We start from the raw sequence: 20578 nt of genomic DNA on the forward strand, positions 1-20578 counted from the left end.
ACACATACCGCTTAGAATTAAGGCCAAAAAGTTTTATTTTGGTCTTATCAGACCAGAGAATCTTATTTCTCACCATCTTGGAGTCCTTCAGGTGTTTTTTAGCAAACTCCATGCGCGCTTTCATGTGTCTTACACTGAGGAGAGGCTTCCGTCGGGCCACTCTGCCCATAAAGCCCCGACTGGTGGAGGGCTGCAGTGATGGTTGACTTTCTACAACTTTCTCCCATCTCCTGACTGCATCTCTGGAGCTCAGCCACAGTGATCTTTGGGTTCTTCTTTACCGCTCTCACCAAGGCTCTTCTCCCCCGATAGCTCAGTTTGGCCAGACGGCCAGCTCTGGTCGTCCCAAACGTCTTCCATTTGAGGATTATGGAGGCCACTGTGCTCTTAGGAACCTTAAGTACAGCAGAAATCTTTTTGTAACCTTGGCCAGATCTGTGCCTTGCCACAATTCTGTCTCTGAGCTCTTTTAGGCAGTTCCTTTGACCTCATGATTCTCATTTGCTCTGACATGCATTGTGATCTGGAAGGTCTTATATAGACAGGTGTGTGGCTTTCCTAATCAAGTCCAATCAGTATAATCAAACACAGCTGGACTCAAATGAAGGTGTAGAACCATCTCAAGGATGATCAGAAGAAATGGAAAGCACCTGAGTTAAATATATGAGTGTCACAGCAAAGGGTCTGAATACTTAGGACCATGTGATATTTCAGTATTTCTTTTTTAATAAATCTGCAACAATGTCAACAATTCTGTGTTTTTCTGTCAGTATGGGGTGCTATGTGTACATTCATGAGGAAGAAGAATGAACCTAAATGATTTTAGCAAATGGCTGCAATATAACAAAGAGTAAAAAATTTAAGGGGGTCTGAATACTTTCCGTACCCACTGTATGTTACGCATCTACTCCTGAGGAAGCTAACTTTGATTTGTGAAACGCGTCACGTTTATCAGATGCAGTTTATTATACTGTTTTATATTCATGCCAATATTGTACCTCAATTAAAGTCCCTCTGGGCAAATGTAGCTATATTGTGTACTAACCTTTCTTTTACTTTATGAGGTCTGTGCATCTCATAGTACCTAGATTTGAGACCAATTTTGACTATCACAAAAACCTTAAAATACATTAAAAAATCATAATTTGTCCAAAACTTAGTACAAAAAAAAAAAAAAAATCAAAACCTGATTACAATATACAGTATTTCTGATTCTGATGTGTTTCTGGCAATTCATGATTGGAAAAAAAAGGTCATTCCCAGCTGTGATTCTGCTTCTTTACTGATGCCAGGTCAAGTAGTGAGACTCTATGTATACACATATCCATGTGTAAACTTCCTGTGTAGTCTTAGCAGCTGTGCAATACACGCATTACTGCTCAAGAAAACAAGAACATAAGCTTCAAAGAAATCTCAAAAACTCAATTCTGTTAAGCTCTAAAATATCTGCTTGCACCTAATAATCTGTGCGGCCAGTCGCCATAGTGCGTCTTTTCTTTTTATTGCAGAAACCAATCACATGATGGGTTTTCTGTACTAAAAGAGTAAAGAAGGATCACTTAAAAAAGAAAATCTTCCTTAAAGTGTTACTAAACCCACAACCATAAAATCAGTCTGTATATGCAGTAAAGCATGCTTGTTATACTCACTGTGGAACCTAAAGGGTTACTCCTCGGCATTGTGTAAAAGACTGTTTGATCCTGTCTTCTCTGATCCTCCCCTTCTTCCACTGTCCCCTAACCATCTCCTGATAAGACATAGCCCTTGGAGTCATTCTGCACATTCTCAGTTTGGTGTGTATTGCTAGAGATTTATTTATTTTTTTTTTCTTGGGAGGGTGCATGTGATCAGCACAGGACCAATCAGCACTGTCCAGACAGAGGGTTAGGGGTCCAGCAGCCTCATAGGACAGTAAAATGAAAACTCCTCCTACAAGCTTTAACCAGACATTGATAGAAGTTGTAAGACTGCTATATATTGATAATGAGAAAAGGTATTTAGCAGTTTATTTTTACTACAATAATTGCATTTCCATGTTCTGTGTACTGTGGGCAACGGGATATAGTAATATGGAGGTTCCTGGGTTTAGTAACACTTTAACTCAGTGCATAGGGTGCTGCTGTGTTCACTTGGAAACAATTATGTACAAGGGAAATTAACTAAGCATAAAATAAAATGGGCTTAATACTGCAGCTGCATCCAAAACCTATTTTAGCGTGGAAATCTATCAGCTTTCTATTGCTGCATGTGCCTCTTTTGGGAGATCCTCTAACTTCCTGTCTATTTGATGGTTGTCAGATAAAACAGGAAGTGGGCCAAACCTTTCCCAATTCCTGTCTGATTGAGAAATAGAGGTGTGACTCAGGAATGAAACACAAACTAAGGTAGATATAGCATTTTAATGTTTTATTGTTACATCAATAAAAGCATAAATAAAAATGATTATTTGGCTGGCTGATTGTACTCTCATCTGACATGTCCACCCTATTACATGCAAGGTATATATATAGTAGTGTCCATCGAACTTGTCCAAGACTCAAGCACAACACTTTTCAAAAGGGTTTTCGTCAGGGGAAAGAGGACATGCATATATGCAGTACAGTAAAACCTTGGAATGCGAGTAACTTGATCTGTGATTGTTTTGCAAGACGAGCAAAATAATTTTTTTAATTTTTAACTTGATATATGAATATGAGCGATGTCTTACTATACGAATAGGGTAGGGCAGCGCCGTCTAAGTGTAGTATGATCACAGCTGTAATGTAAAAAAAAAGCGGATTGACACACACAATGTAAAAACAATATCCAGCGTTAAAGAGTCTGGTGCTCATCCACGTACAGCTGCTGGTGTATAAGTGGCCAGAGGTCCGGGTGCAGTGGTGGCTCCCAGTGCTTTCTGGAGAACTCAGAGACACTCCCAGCTGGGTGGGGTGGGTGTAGCGCATGTTCAGAGCACTCGGAAGTGATGGACATCAACAGTTTCCCAGTGTCTCTGAGTTCTCCAGGAAGCGCTGGAAGCCACCAGCGCTCCCGAACTTCAGGCCAAGTATACACCAGCAGCTTTACTTACTCCTACCACTTGCCGACTGCCGCACAACTATATACAGCGGCAGTCAGCCCCTCACAGGCAAAGTGACGTAGGGGTACGTCACTAGCCTGTGAGGCTCTAGGGAGCGAGCGCGCGCGGCCGGAGGCGCGCTCCCGCCCCCGCTCGGTCACGGACCCCCCCCCCCCCCGCGCGTGTGAGCGGCGGACCCGATGTCCGCCGCTCACTCACGATCGTCGGTTACATCGGGAGAAAGGCAGACGGCTAATGTTACACAGCCGCCTGTCATTCTCCCCTGTGTAACAGCAGAGATCATACGGTCCTGCTATGTAGGAGCGTAGATCTCTGCTGTTACATGAAAAGCCACATCCCACAACAGTAAGAATCACGGGGGACACACATAGTCCCTGCATCTCTAATAAAGTTAACCCCTTCCCTGCCAGTGTCATTTTTACAGTAACAGTGCATATGTATAGCACTGATTACTGTAGTAATGTCACTGGTACCCCCAAAAGTGTCAAAAGTGTCAGTCAAGGGTCCAATCTGTCTGCCGCAATGTCACAGTCTCGCAAAAAAAATCGCAGATCGCCGCCATTACTCGTTAAAAAAAAAAACACCAAAAATGACAGAAATCTTTCCCTTAGTTAGTAAATGCAATAACTTTTGCGCAAACCAATCAAAATACGCTTTTTTCTATTTTTTTTACCAAAAATATGTAGCAGAAAACAAATTGGCCTAAAATGATAAAAAATTTTGATTTTTAAATTTTTTTGGGGGGAATTTCATATAAAAAAATGTGAAAAATATTGTTATTTTTGCAAAATTGTCGCTTTTTTTTTGTTTATAGCGCATAATCAAAAAATCGCACCGGTGATCAAATACCACCAAAAGAAAGCTCTGTTTGTGGGGAAAAAAGGACGTCAATTTCATTTGGGTACAGCGTCGCACGACCGCGCAATTGTCCATTAAAATCACGCAGTGCCGAATCGCAAAATAGGCCCTGGTCAGGAAGGGGGTAAAATCTTCCGGGGCTTAAGTGGTTAACACTGGATATTGTTTTTAACATTGTGAGCATCAATCCACTTTTTTTACATTACAACTGTGATCATACTACAGTACACTTAGATGGCGCTGCTCTTTTTGTTGTTTGAGTCACCTGATTAAGATTAGTATTGCAGGTTAATTTGTTTTATTTTAACAGTACACTTTATACTGTATTTTGTATTACTGAAATAATTTTTATATGAATGAATGGTTGCGGAACGAATCATCTGAGTTTCTATTATTTCCTACGGGGAAATTCGCTATCATATACGAGTGCTTTGGATTACAAGTATGTTTCTGGAACAAATTATGCTCACAATCCAAAGTTTTACTGTATTTTCTATTGGAGTAATATACTTATCAGCCATAAAACCAGATCAGCCTATGGACCTGGAGAAGGCTCGGAGAAATATACAAGAACTAGACCATGCCTGGGGACCCAGGAACACACACATGCAGATATGAGTATGACATTGCATGAATGAAAATAGGCGATTTTTTTTTTTTTTTGCGGGACTGCGACATTGCGGCGGACAGATCGGACCCTTGACTGACATTTTTGACACTTTTGGGGTTACCAGTGACATTATTACAGTAATCAGTGCTATAAATATGCACTGTTACTGTAAAAATTACACTGGCAGGGAAGGGGTTAATTTTATTGGAGAGGGAGGGGTTAATGTATGCCTGGTGCTTACTGACATGTGTGGGGGGAGGTGACTGCGTGACACAAGGACAGATCGCAGGTTCAGCTATGCTGAACCCCGCAATCTGACCCTGCCTGTCACTTAGGAGATCCGCCCGCTTGTGTTTGCGGGCGGATCTCCAGACTCGATTCCCCGACGATCGGGGGGAAGAGCAGCGGCGATCGCCGCTGCTCCTCACCTGGCCCGACTCCCGCTGTTTTCTGTCACAGCGGGAGTCGGGCCAGGTGAGGAGCAGCCGACAAGAAGGGGGAGTGTCTGCTGACGTAGGTCTACGTTGTCAGACCTACAAGAGCCACTTTGCCGCAGTACAGCTCTAGTGAGCAGACGGCAAGTGGTTAAAAAAACACACAAGACATTGGGTTGGAATAAATAAGGTTTATTATTGGTGTCAAGAATTAATAAATAAACAGCATAAATGAATCATAAAACACTAAAATCAACCTAGCCACTACGACTCAGGTTGTATAAACATCAGATTTGTTCCAAAATATTTTTCCAACAATAAATAATAATAAATCTAACAATTATAACTATTCTTGATATAACAACTCCGTCCTCCTTTGCATCAAACAAAGGTGACACTACCACATAATAATTTGGCCGCGACAAACCAAAGGGGAATACCACAGCTCTGTTCCTGAGGTGATTGAACTTGAACTGTTGAGGCACCCCCTTAAATACCCCTAAAACAGGGTTCTGGAATAAACCGGCGGGCTATTCAGGCGGGAGAAAAGAGCGGGAAGAGGCTATCTGACCTCAGGAGAGAGGTCAGCTACCTATTCTCCCCAGATGCAGGGACAAATTGTGTGGGAATTTTGAGTGGGAAAGAGGCCACTTGACCTTCCCAGGAAAAGGTCAGCTAACCCTTTCTTCAGAGGCAGTGCGTCGTTCCCCTCACAAACTAATCAAGGTCAAGATTGGACCTTAATCAGCTTGCTCCTGCCACCATGCCATGAGGAAAAGGGGTGCTAAAAGCTCCCCCCCCCCCCCCACCCATTCAATCTGCAGTTGTTGTAATTTTCTGAAATTGCAATGCAATATGGCTACCTGGAGGTGTTCTGTACACAGAATGTATACTGACCACACCCCAGAAACATCATTTTCTGCTTGTGTGATTGGCTCACCAATTTTCCCAGTAGTCTGCCTAAGATACAAGTTAGATCTCTGGCATCCCCTGCAACAAAAATCTAGTTTTTAGTGAGAGACTCCCAATAGGAACATGTCTAAAGGCATGTAGGCCCAGCAGATTTCCTCATTAGAGCCCTGCAGCTGCCACAGCTAATAGATAATTATGAAACCACTCCCATTTGACCCACTCAGCACAGAAGCACAGAGGAACAAACAATGATTTCTTCAGAATAACAAAAAGTAGGAATCTGCAACAAAGTTTGTTAAAATCCTTGCAATGTACATAGATCAACCAGAGGGGAATGTTTTTTTCTCAACAAAAAGTGGAGTTACGCTTTAAATAGTTGATGATGATGAAAACGGAAAGGTCTTCCAGCAGGATTGACAGGTATAACATGTTTTACATATATGTCATGAGAAATATAAGCTTTAACATCCTTCCTTCCCTCCCTGTGCTATATATCAGATGTCTTATGCCTATTACATGACACTGCAGATGTGACCATTCAGAGTCAATTAGACGTCTGTGTATTGGACTAGGAAAATCTGTGCAGGGCAATTTCACGGAACATTAGTACATACAGTGCTGCTCCACAATATTGGTAACTGGTGTGCTCATCATAATACTCATATTAATTATTGTCTTGGTTTTGTCAGCTTCAGTATACAGTATGTATTGCCAATTTAGTTGTACGTATGTGTTATCTATTCAGATACAGATGGAACCTTTAATGATAAGAACAGCCAAAGCTCGATTTGCTGTACTTCTCCTGTGGATCACAGGAGTTCCCTGTGACCCGTTTTCAGCAGACAGCGGGCACTCATGTCCCAGCCAGTCCAAGCTGGGGCAAGATCGTGACAATAACGTCGGGATCCACCCACATTCTTGGACTGGCACCTGGCTCAGGCTCTCTCCTCGGGGAGCGATCGCCGGGTGGTCGGCAAGTGATTAAATTCCCCACTGCTCTCTTCAGCCGCTGGGAGTGAAAGGGAAGTCCTGTTTTAACCATTTAGCAACGTACCTGTACGTAATTTTGTTGAAGTGGTTATACCAGGGTGATGCCTGCAGCCAGAGGCATCCTCACCCTGGTACAGTTTTTTTGGAGGGGACGGTGGGCTTTCATTTGATAACAACCGATGTGGCTAAATAGCTGCTCACCCGTTATCACAAGCAGCGGGAGGGGACCTCCATCCCCCCTTCCCCCACTACACCCGGGTCTCCGGTCCCACCAGGGGACCCAAGCGACCAGCAGGCACATTCTCCAGCTGGCCGGAGTCCCAAACAAATCCAGAATTGGGTTCGATCAAGTCTCCGATGTAGTAACCTGGAGTGGAGTCACAATGTCTCTTCTAGGTTTACTTGGCAGCCAACGCCCCCAATTTTAAAAAATACAGTGTATTAAAAAATGCAGATTTGGGCGTTTTGAATACTGTGAAGTGCAGAGGAGGGGTTTGGGGTCTTTTAGACCCCAGATCCCTCTATAAAGAGTACCTGTCACTGCCTAATACTGTCACAAGGGAAGTTTACATTTCTTGTGACAGCAAAAAAAGTGATCAGAAATCTTTTTTCCCTAAAGGAACAGTGTAAAAATAATAACAAATAAACTAAATAAGAAAAAAAAAAAATGTTTAAAGCTCCCCTGTCCCCACATGCTCCTGCACCAATGAAAGCGCAAGTCGCGCCCGCACATGTAAACAGTGTTCAAATCACACATGTGAGGTATCTCCACGATTGCTACAGCGAGAGCAATAATTCTAGCAACTGTAAACTGGTAACCGATAAAAAATGTTAAAGCGTCGCCTATGAAGAGTTTTAAGTGCCGTCATTTGTAGCCATTCCACAATGGAGAACATTATGCTGCCTGTAATATCATTCAGCATGACCGGTTTGGTGGTGGGTCAGTGATGGTCTGGGGAGGTATATCCATGGATGAACACACAAACCTCTGCAGGCTAGACAATGGAACCCTGACTGCCATTAGGTATCGGGATGAAATCCTTGGACCCATTGTCAGACCATACACTGGTGCAGTGGGTCAAGGGATCCTCCTGGTTTATGACAGAACAGCGGCATTTTAGGTTTATTTTATTTATCCATAGCGCAGGAACCACTTTACTATTCACTGGTTTATGACAATGCCCAGTCTTATGTGGCGAGAGTATGCAAACAGTTTGTGGAGGATGAAGGAATTGATATCATTGAATGGCCCCCATGCTCGCCTGACCTAAATCCAATAAAACACCTCTGGTACATTATGTTTCGGTCCATCCGACACTGACAGTTTGCACCTCAGTCTGTTCAGGAGCTCAGTGATGCGCTCATCCAGATCTGGGTGGACGTACCCCAGGACACCATCTGTCTCATTAGGAGCATGCAGGGCCGCCATCAGGGGGGTACAGCCCATACAGATGTAGGGGGCCCGGGCATCCTGAGGGGCCCAGTCCCGAGGGGCCCAGTCCCGAGGGTTGCCCAGGGCTCCAAGTTGGTACCTCCCCTTTTGTTCCCTACACTGACAACTAGTCTCCTGACTCCCGCTGGTGCTGGCCGCTGCACTGGTTCCTGACTCCCATCCTGCCACTGGCCACCACTGTCGAAATATTTGGTTGCTAAGACCGCCTGGTGTCCTAAAAGCCAGTCATATGCATTTTCAGGCCCCCTGCGGAGGAAAAAGATGTAACCTGGTGGTCAGGCCCTGGGGGCCCAGGCCTAAAGCTGTGTAAGGGGCCCAAAAGTTTCTGATGGCTGCCCTGGGAGCATGCCCCAACATTGTCAGGCATGCATACAAGCACATGGGGACCATACAAACTACTGAGTACCATTTTGAGTTGCTGCAATTAAACTTCAGCAAAATGAACTATCCTGCTGCATAATTTTTTCACTTTGGTTTTCTGGGGTCACTTTGAATTGAGCCCTCTGTAGGTTGATAATTTTCATTTCCACCCAAATGATGTAGCATCATTTCGTTCCTAACACATTGCCCAGTCCATATCAGTATACATATCCAGCATGAGATTTTTCCTCGTTGAGATCTGATGTGTTTTCCCTTTAATGTTTTTGAGCTGTGTATATATATAGTGAATATTAATGTACATATCCAATTGTCAACAAGTTGTATAAGCTTTGTAACTTATACAATGATCTACAACTCAAAGTACAACAGCACCAGCACAGAGCGCACAGAGTCCTTTTGGATTAATAATGCATTGACTTTTGTCATGCTTCTCATCCAGTTACTATTTCATTCTGTTTAACACTCAAGGGATCAAAGATCGCTCTCTGTCAAGTCTGAATGATTAGTAGAGGGAAGAACTGGCTACCTGAATAATTCAAAGCACTGCACCCTGTGCCCTCCAGTCAGTGGCAGCTTTTGTAGGTATTGATTTGATCAGTAAACTGTTTACATACCTTTCACAGGGCTCGGGATTGACTGACTGACTTGGCTCATTTACTAAAAAGTATATTTCCATAAAGATTACAACTTATAATAAAATATGTTAGGATCAGTTGTTTGACTTGTTGCCGTGCATGGATATCTGTTATGTAACATTCTCTCCACTTGCATGTGAGTTTTATAGCAGTTATGAAACTTTCTTTGAGGCTGATTTATTAAAGAGTTTGGGCTGTTCACCTAACAAAGTCTATGTTAGTGAATGAGGGGTGTTCATTTTCAACCTAATAGTGTGCAAGGAAAACGGCACAGCTTTTTTAAATGATAAAAAGTGAATCAGCGCTTGTGATAAAAAAAACAGCAGCTAGAAAAAAAAGTGTAAAATATACATACAGAAAAATACAAGAATAAAGAGAATATTGCAGCGCTGAATATGGTATACAAATGAAAACTAATTCAAATAAACAATTCAATAAAATACTGTGTATCACTGATACATAATACAGTGTACATAAAGGATAATATAAAAACAAATAGCGATAAAAAAGAACTCACATATAAAGCCACCACTAAAATGAAAAGTGATGGCTTGGACCTTAGGTGTTTGAGATAACAAGCTCTACGGTCGTTGCGCGTCCAACGCGTCCTCAGGCTTTTTTGCTTTCTGCGTATTTATATCCATTGGTATTATCTTCTATTTGCATTGTCTACTTTTAGTAATCCTTCCATTTAAATATCAAAATCAACTAAACAAAAGAAATGTAAAGTCCGTTTTTATTAGAAATAGCATCGTCACAGCTGGATGATGGCTCTTTAGAGCAGTGGTCTTCAAACTGCGGCTGGTGGCAGCCCTTTGCTTGCCTTTGACCAGCCCTTGGGGTACTATTCCTCCCACTGAGATGAGACACTATTCTAACAACTGACATCAACAATTTGGCACCATTTCTCCCACTGACACAAACAATGGCGTCTTATCCCTCCAAATGATACCAACAATGGACCACTATCCCTCCCCTTAATACTAAAAATCAACAACAAATGTGATAATGTTTATTCCCGCTGATGGCAGGAAAATTTCCACTCCTGTTGGGCTCAGTCTGGCCCCCCTAAAGTCTGAAGGGCAAAAAATGGGTCTTTGTTTAGAAAGTTTGGAAACCCCTATTATAGAGGCATCTCCTCCAGCAATGGATTTTGGCAGACCCTCATCAATTTCTTTAAGCCCGAAACCCTTTGTTGTTTGAGAATCTGAAATAACTGCTAACACTAAAAGAATTGCTTGTTTGAGGAACATTTATATTGCAAATGAAGATTACAAGGCATTCTGATATGTGCTGTCTTATGCAGAGTGGATTTGATTTAAATGAAGTCGATTTAAATCACTAGTAAAAAGGCTTGATTTAAATCAGCTTGATTTTAATCAGGGATCCTGAAACTACGGACATCCAGCTGTTGCTGAACTACACATCCCATGAGGCATTGTAAAACTCTGACATTCATAGGCATGATGGGAATTGTAGTTCCTGAACAACTGGAGGGCCATAGTTTGAAGACCCCCTGGTTTAAATCTTAATTTTTAAAGAGCAACTGTCATCTCTGTCCCGAAGCGGCTCCTCCTCTGACCCACTGTTGAGTCACCTACAGTCCCATTGACTTTAATGGGACGACTGGTGATGCGACAGTGGTACAACAAAGTAAAGGGGTTGGGCTGGCAGCAGGTGAGTGGATGCCCGCTAACAGGCTCTGCCATAATGGATCTGAATTGACAGTTGCTCTTTAAATGTAGTGACTCAATCTTGCAGGTAGTTAGTGTGAAATTGTGTGAATGCATCAATGCAGTGCATGTTATCTCAGCTTGCAGAGCTTGGATTCAACGAGTTTACCAAATTTGTAAATATTGCAGAATATACAGCCCCATGCTACATAACTAAGCTCCATTTCATGCTGAAAAAACGAAATTGTTAATGTAACTTAAATAGAAGACTTTCTTTAGAAAGATTTTTACTCCAAAAGCATTTCATTTAAAAAAAAAATTGATAAAAAATAAAAAAAATCTGATTTAAATAAAATAAATCCAATTTTTTTTTGTTTGTTATAAAAAGTCATCGATTTTTATCCACCCTGGTCTTTTGTAGTTGTAAAATTATGGTAAAAACAGTTAGCAAATTTCCAAAGAAACTTTTATGGAAATAATAAATAACAGATCATTTCGAATGAAAATCGAATGAGCTGGAGAGAGTCCAGAGAAGGGCAACTAAACTAATTAGGGGATTGGAGGACCTTAATTATGAAGAGCGTCTGCAATCGCTTGATTTATTCTCCCTGGAGAAGAGACGCCTGAGGGGGGACATGATAGCAATTTTTAAATATCTCAATGGGGATCTCAGCTTAGAAAAAAAGCTGTTCAGTCGAAGGGATTGCATGAGGACTCGGGGGCATACAATGCGATTAGAGGAGAAGCGTTTTAACCTCAGGCAACGTGGGGGGTTCTTTACTGTTAGGGCTACAAGATTGTGGAATACTCTACCACAAGAGGTGGTTTCTGCGGGTAGTATGGTGGCTTTCAAAAGACTATTAGACTTACATCTCAAGGATCAGAACACTCAGGGGTATGTGAGATGATTACAGCCACACACACCTACACAGGTTGAACTGGATGGACTATTGTCTTTATTCAACCTCACCTACTATGTAACTATGTAACTATGAATGGGTAGAGCTGGCCATACGCTCTTGTTATCTACAAATAGTTAGAACACTGCTACTATCTATTCTATTAATCAAATATTTCCAGTTCAGCCAACAGATTTTTTCTTTAATCGACAATCACTCAGGTGTGTTTCATAGTTAGATCATTTTTGTATTGTTTATTCCAAAATTGCTAGGATTGCCATACTGGAATAGGTGGGTCTGTAATGAAAACAGTGATTTTATCTGGAGGTGGTCCCCACCACAGTACCTCTGGGGATCTTATGTGATAAATGTACTTGTTAAAGCCAATGTCAGCCAAAATTTTTATTTCGTTTTGGATAGAGTGAAGAAGGGTTTGAGCTTCTGCCAGACCTTTACTGCTGTCTGTGCTAGTAATGGAAAGTTCCTTTAATTTCCTGTTAGAACAGAAAGTAATGGGAAATCTTTTCAAACAAAACACAGGCAAAACCACATTTTTTTTTAGAGTGCGGATGAGATAGAAATTCTATTCTTATCATCCCTGTTACAGCCACTACCAAATTACTTGTATGGGTTTAGCAGGAGTAGGAAATGGGGGGAAGTCTGCCCAATGGGATCGTATCCAGAAATAGAAACCTGATGCTAATTTTTAACTCTCCACGCTGTTTTAAACCCCAAAATAATGGCCAGAATTAACTTTGACTAAATTGAAAAAATAAAACAGTTTAACCCTTTGGGCAATTAGAGGAACCCTATATATGTGCCCCACCTCTAGGTTTATTGGCATCTATTACTTCAAGCTATTAGTTATTTCTGTATATTTTAACCATGGATTTTTGCAGGATATATAATCTCATATTGTTAAAATATAACTTTTTTTTTTTTTAATGTACACAGTTGTACTTTGTATTTTTTATTATTTTATTTAGGTACATGTTAGGAATCCCAAATGTCAAAGACTTATACATAATTACCGTATTTTCCGGCGTATAAGACGACTGGGCGTATAAGACGACCCCCCTATTACATGATCTACCGGTAATACTTATACTTTGGTTACCTTGGAGATATTATACTCGGCGTATAAGACGACCTCCCATTTTTGGGGTATTTTTTTGAGGTTCAAAAGTAGTCTTATACGCCAGAAAATACAGTAAATCAGAAAGTAGCTTGAATGCTGCAATAAAAACATTGTTTTATACTTTGCTGTTCAGTTTTAAATCAAATGCCTATTGAATTGCTTGTTATGGAATACAGGCAAAATGATCATTAGCAATAAGTTCTCTGCCCTGTCAGACTGCGTTGTAATTAATTTGTTTAAAGACCTGCACGTCCGGTTTACATTTTCTTAGATTATTTATCCTGCAAGCTATCTGTCTTGGGATGAGAACATAAAACAGAAATAATGCTTGGAGCCGGAACAGTAACAGTTCAGCTTATTTTTTCTGCAAATTAATATGAGGGTAAAAAGTCACAAATTATGATAAATATACAAAACTTTGGCTGTAGAAATGTACCTCCAACCATTTAACAAAATATTGCAAACTAGCTAGGACTGCCAATCCATTGCTGCCTGGTGTTTCCTTAAAACGTGATATATTACAGAAGTAATAACAGATAGCAAGGTTCATGTACCAACCACAGAATATGTGGACACACACACGTTTCATTTTACATAAATGTGCCTATTACTGTTCCTCTGATATAACAAGGTTCATGCCTTCTTTCTGGTTTGGCAAGTACCCTTTTGTAAATGGTTTTGCATGAACATTTTTCATATGAGAAAACATGCTATTAAAAGTAAAAATATCACTGCACACCCTTGCTTGCTATCATTTTGGAGTGTATTAGAGGATTAGCTAGAATATAAGGTCAACTGATATAATATAAGATTTAAAAAATGAAAACCAAGAAGCAACGTTTCTACACTGAACAAAATTATAAACGCAACACTTTTGTTTTTGCCCCCCCCCCCCCCATTTTTCATGAGCTGAACTCAAAGATCTAAGACTTTTTCTATGTACACAAAAGGCCTATTTCTCTCAAATATTGTTCACAAATCTGTCTAAATCTGTGTTAGTGAGCACTTCTCCTTTGCCGAGATAATCTATCCACCTCACAGGTGTGGCATATCAAGATGCTGATTAGACAGCATGATTATTGCACAGGTGTGCCTTAGGCTGGCCACAATAAAAGGGCACTCTAAAATGTGCAGTTTTATCACACCGCACAATGCCACAGATGTCACAAGTTTTGAGGGAGCGTGCAATTGGCATGCTGACTGCAGGAATGTCCAATAGAGCTGTTGCCCGTGAATTGAATGTTCATTTCTCTACCGTAAGGCATTTCAGAGAATTTGGCAGTACATCCAAACTACCTCACAACCGCAGACAACGTGTAACAACACCAGCCCAGGACCTCCACATCCAGCCTCTTCCCTCCAAGATCATTTTAGACCAGCCACCTGGACAGCTGCTGCAACAATCGGTTTGCATAACCAAAGAATTTCTGCACAAACTGTCAGAAACCATCTCAGGGAAGCCCATCTGCATGCTCATCGTCTTCATCGGGGTCTCGACCTGACTGCAGTTCGTCTTTGTAACCAACATGAGTGGGCAAATTCTCACATTCAATGGCATCTGGCACTTTGGAGAGGTGTTCTCTTCGTGGATTAATCCCGGTTTTCTTAGATCTTTGAGTTCAGCTCATGAAAAATGGGGGCAAAATCAAGTGTTGCGTTATAATTTTGTTCATTATATATACACTGCTTCTGTAAAAAAAAACAAAAAAAAAACCTTACTTCAGAATTATATATCCTTATCTGTGTGAAAAGACTATTTTGGGGGTCCATATGGCTCCAACAGTCTTTGAGATGCAAAACAATGCAGAATTTTAACATGCCTTTCTCTCCTACTCTGCTCATCGATGCATACAGTTCTGAGTCATACACAAATAAATAAAACCTTGAATCCCTTGCTTCCATAAAAACATGAATCTCTACTTCATCCTCTAGATTAGCCATTTTCATCCAGGGTTCCGTGGAACACTAGGGTTCCTCCAACAGTGTCTATGGTTCCTTGTGCTGTGGCTGATTGACCTCCCATCCGGTGCTACCTGCGTAGTTCTAGGGCCAACACCACTTGGAAGAGCAAGTGCATCCCCCCAATTATCTTTTTTTCTACCTGTTTTTTTTAGGGGTTCCCCGAGACCAGAAACACTTTTAAGGGTCCCTTTGGGGTAAAAAGGTTGCAAATGTATAATCTTCAGCAGGAATGGAAAAAAACACATCTTAGAGGTGTTGTAATTACCTTCCTTCATTTCCCCTAAGAGCAGCCATGATTCATATTTATACAACATGGTTGTCCGATTTTCTGGGGAAGCTCATTTGTATATTTAGAGTTCTTAGTAGGTACATAACATTTTACTACAGTGTTATTGCACATATTTATCATATAAAAGAGTGGACAGAAATGTGAAAAAGAATGACTCTACCATACAAAATAAAAGGACACAGGGGGGGATAACTATTGAACTTATGGGGGACATTAGACATGTACTTGTGGGTGGCAGTTTTGGCACAGTCCAAATTGGCACCAATCATATCCAAACTCCCCCTACATCTTACAGTGCAATGCTAAAGGAATGCCACATGAAAGTGGAGAAGGCCTATGCAAATAATTACTTTTATACTTCAACTCTGTGCTGCGTCTGTTTTCGTTTAACTTTGCCAAAGGTTCACTATAACTGGTTGAACAAGTGATACTGGAACCTTTAGGGCAATTACTCGGCTGCCATGGTCAACAATTAGGCCGCCTGCTGGGCTTCATGAGCTTGAAGTACAATGCTTGTCAAAAAAACTATTCCATCAAATACATCAATTCTGTTAACAGTAAATGGTTAGCTTTTTGAGTTGCTTAAGGGCATTTTATTTTTTCCAGGAATCCAGAGTCACTACAAATTACTATCAACACATTTAAATAAATGTGTGGTCAGTTTTATCTAAAGTCAATAAGGCGTTCTCTTTTAATTTATCAAATACTGTGAATAACAGTGTCAAGTAGGACAAAGTGACCAAAGCCCTATCCGCATCCATATAATCATGGCAGTAATAACCCACCTCCAGCAAAAATATTACTTTCAAATGTTATATATAGGGAAATGTTTCTCATTTTCTATTTGATAGGACAGGAAGTGAGGGGAAATCTTCCTAACAGGGACACGGACAGCAATAAAAAAATGTTGGTGAGTGAGGAACGAATAAAACCAATGTCATGATTACTACTTTCTGTACCAATAAAGCGGAACCCCTGATAACCTGTCAACAGTTTTTTTCTTTCCTGGCTCTGTGGTCCACAAAGTCAGATGCTGAAGTAGATGTTAAGTCTATGACCACTGGCATACCTTCAGGTTGAATGATATCCAGTGTCATTCACCCCCTTCCTCAGCTTCCTATAGGGGTTTCATGGCACTATCGGCACACTCACCAGCTTCCATGCTGCATATACTGTAAGTAAGCAGCAAACAACACATGTAAAGCTCACCAGCAACCTCTGTAAAACTTCCCTAGTCACATAAGCAAAATGAACCCCCCTCTTCAGAAAGTCATCCAAACTTTAAATGAGTGAGATGGTCGCCGACTCTGGAGCCGGAAGTGGCTGAGAAATGTCAGCAAAAATCCCCACCCCCAACGTGTTTCGTGCAATAGCACGTCTTCAGAAAATACTACAGGGGTGCTGCCTTTTTCTCCGCATACTGTTGTCCTCTATTTGGTGGAAGAAATACATGGACACATGGATATAATCAGTTCACTTTATTATATTACATTATAGGATATTTGTTCTTAAAGGGACAGCATCCTATATATTCATTTGTATTTATGGTGAAAGTTTTTTGTTTGTTTTTTTGTGATTACTTCTTTTCTTTTCACTTGTTGGTTTGTTCTATATTGTAATTTGGCACTGCACCCCATACCCCATATAAACGTAGGAACAAGTATGCAGATCAGAAGTTTTGACTTTATTCTGACTTTACTGTGCTTGTTCTTGTTCACTGACTCATAAAGCGTTGAAACCAACAGCAGCCAGTTAACTAGGATTTTCAAAAGGAAATTATCAAAGCATTTTCTGCATTTCTCTTAGTACAGATTTCATTTAAATGTCTCACATTGTGACAAGCCATGGTTTCCTTTTCATAGAAAAGAATACAAATGTAATGAGTAACTGTTTTATGAATGCTGCAATGAAGATTGCATGTTTTGTGACCATTAAATATTCAGCCACACATTGGATGGGTTCATCGCTCATGTGTTGTTTATTTTCTTCCAGTTTGTCTAGGAAATGAGAACAGGTTCACACAGCTGGGGACGGTGGAAGAGCATTACATCAGTTTGAAGAAAATGTACAACGGCTGTGAAATTGTGCTTGGGAATCTGGAAATCACCCACCTAAATTCCAACCATGACCCATCTTTCCTCAAGGTACAGATATAGCTTTCAATGAATATCACTGTATGGAGAAATGTCACACCTGCGTATAGCCCATAACGCATATGACTGTCATTAACTACTCCCACTTTATTCTGCATGCTCATGTTTTCTCTACAATGCCCATCCCAGCATGTAATACCCACAGGGAGCACACATGGTCATATGAAATACTAATTATCAGGATTCTTGCATAACATACACACTTAATACACACGCCACACTGAAGAACACCCTTAACCACTTCCGGGCCGCCCACCACGTATTTACGTCGGTACTTTGACGGGGTTATGGCAGAAGTTAGCTGCCATATATTCCGGTATTTTTTTCCCAGCTGGCGATCTGGAATCTGATAAAAGTGGTGGATTCACCACGCGATCACTTTTATGGGCAGCGGTAGAGGTGCTTCCCGGTCGTTTTCCCCCACTTACCCAAGCCGTTGGTAGTTGTAAAAACGATCCAGCCCTGTGCAGTGATGGGCAGGAAGTTGAGTGAGGGCAAGATGGAGGACTGGAGCAAGGTCAAACGTCACTTCCCCCCAACGGCCTTAAAAGGCCAATTTTTTTTTTAGTAGAAAAAGTCGAATTACATTTTTTTTCTTTTGATTTTAAGTGTAAATGAGAGATCTAAGGTTTTTTTTACCCCAGATCTCACACTAAAACCCCTTTCACACTTGTAGGACTCTAAAGTTGCGCCGACTTTGGATTGCAACTTTGACGCAACTTTGGATGGGTGCAACTTGGATACGACTTTGGCTTTGGCCAGTTTTAATGGACAACTGTTGCACACAAGTTGCATTGTATAACATTCAGGAATGACTTTCCTGCAACTTCTGAGGGTTAACATTGAAGTCTATGGCCTTCAAGCTGCATGAAAGTCGGACCAAAGTAGTGCAAGAACTACTTTGAAGTTGCTGCAACTTTAAGTTGCGCATATATGAATGGGTATCATTGGAAAACATGGGGAACGACATGTCGTGCAACTCTGATGTTCAAAGTTGCATGACAAGTCGCACAAGTGTTAATGGAGCCTAAACAGGCCCTGTAATGTTTATTTCTGTTACAATGGATGGTTATATTCCTTGTAATAGGAATAAAAGTGATCAAATACATTTTTTAAAAGGTACAGTGTAAAAATAAAAAGGAAAATAAATAAGAAAAAACAATATTTAAAGTGCCCCGTCCATCCGAGTTTTGCATGCAGAAGCGAGCGCATATGCAAGTTGCGCCCACATATGTAAACGGTGTTCAGACCACACATGTGAGGTATCGCCGCGATCATGTAAGAACAATAATTATATCACAAGACCTCCTCTGTAACTCTAAACAGGTAACCTGTAAAAAATGTTAAAGCGTCACCTATGGAGATTTATAAGTACTGTAGTTTGTCGCCAATCTATGAGCGTGAGCAATTTTGAAGCATGACTTGTTAGGTATCAGTTTACTTGGCGTAACATCATCTTTCATGTTATACAAAAATATTTACTGTTTTCTTAGGTTTTAATCTAAAAAGGTGTATTTTTTCCCCAAAAATTGGGTTTGTAAGACCACTGCGCAAATACAGTGTGACATAAAGTATTGCAATGATCTCAATTTTATTCTCAAGGGTCTCTGCTAAAAAAAAAAATATATAATATTTGGAGATTAAAAATTTGGATATAGAAAAAGTACTTTTCTAGCAAAAAATACTGATTTTAACTTGTAAACAACAAATGTCAGAAATAGGCTTGGTCCTTAAGTGGTTAAAGGGGAAAAAAAATAGCAAATAAAGAAATAAAATAATATAGCGTACACTATTGCGACACAAGTCATATTGTAATTAAATGTTAATAAAAATGACCTGTCCTTTTCAATATGCAGCTCTGTTTTTTTTATTTAAAATGCAATGCAATTTGGCTACCTGGAGGCGTTCTGTACACAGACTGTGTACAGAACACTCCCAAGAAACATTGTCTCCCGCTAATATGATGGGCTCATTGATATTCCCAGAAGTCTACGTTAAGATACAAGTCCGGTTTCAGGCATCCCCTGCAACAAAAAATGAATTTGCAGGGAGATACTGCCAATAGGAAATCACATCTAAAGGGATGCAGACCCAGCAGCTTTCCTGATTAGTGCTCTGCAGGTGCTTCAGCTGATTGATAATTATGAAACCACTCCCATTAGACTCACTTTCTCACATGGGCACAGTGTTGGGGGTAACTAGTTACAAAGTAACGGATTACAGTAACTACATTACTTTTTTTGGTAACTAAGTAAAGTAACTAGTTACAATACTAATGTTGGTAACTACACTACTTTACTAGGCTATAGGATGTAACTACACTACTTTACTAGGCTATAGGAACGCGCTTTCCTGCGTTACCCAAGCCGTGCGATACAATCGTTATTTCGAAGAATAGAGAGGGATGAAGTTTATGACTTTTTGTTGCACTTTATGTTTTATTCTGTTTTTTCAGGTTTTGTTCTCATGTTTCCCAAAGCCTGTGTTTATACAATAAACTCTATGCAGAAAGAGTGTCATGTATCTTCTGCTACACGGTCAATTAAGAAAGAGTAAAGTAAAGTAATAAGTAGTGAAGTTACTTTTCAAATGCAGTAAGTAGTAAAGTAATCTCATTACAATTTACAGAAGTAACTAGTAACTAGTTACATTTTTTGAGTAACTACCCCAACACTGATCTTTATAACAACAAAAGGTAGAAATCTGCAACAAAGTTTGTTAAAATCCTTGTAATGTACAGAGATCACCCAGAGGGGAATGCTTTTTTTTCTCAACAAAAGTAGTTAGTGCCGGTTCACACTTGTGCGGATGTGCTGATCGCATGTAATTCGGAGCGCACTGCTTCTTCATTACATGCGATCTCCTGTGCGGATGCGAGTTTAGCCATACACTTTGTATGGCTGAATTCGCAGCGCATCCACAGCAAACTCGCACATGAGGCATTTTTTGAGCCGCCTCAGAATCGGATCGCACAGTGGTTCACACTTGTGCGATCTGATTCTGTGCGAACTGTCAGATTGCACTACGATATGCGATCAAACTGGGGGTGTCGTTAACATTTAATTGACACCCCCTGCGTATCGCATATGGCAGTGTGAACTGCCAGATGTGC

General features: G+C 40.7%; 1 protein-coding gene across 1 annotated transcript in view; it reads left to right on the plus strand.

The window, feature by feature from the left end:
* The window catches only part of LOC309555947 (epidermal growth factor receptor-like), a 308728-nt gene that overhangs the window by 212335 nt on the left and 75815 nt on the right, over positions 1–20578 (plus strand). Inside the window, exon 2 of the mRNA XM_082258165.1 lies at positions 17306–17457. Coding sequence (XP_082114291.1) covers positions 17306–17457 — 152 coding nt within the window. The remainder of the gene's footprint in view (positions 1–17305; positions 17458–20578) is intronic.

This window comes from Pelophylax lessonae, assembly GCF_965119305.1.
Source record: "Pelophylax lessonae genome assembly, chromosome: 5".
Classification (NCBI taxonomy): domain Eukaryota; kingdom Metazoa; phylum Chordata; class Amphibia; order Anura; family Ranidae; genus Pelophylax; species Pelophylax lessonae.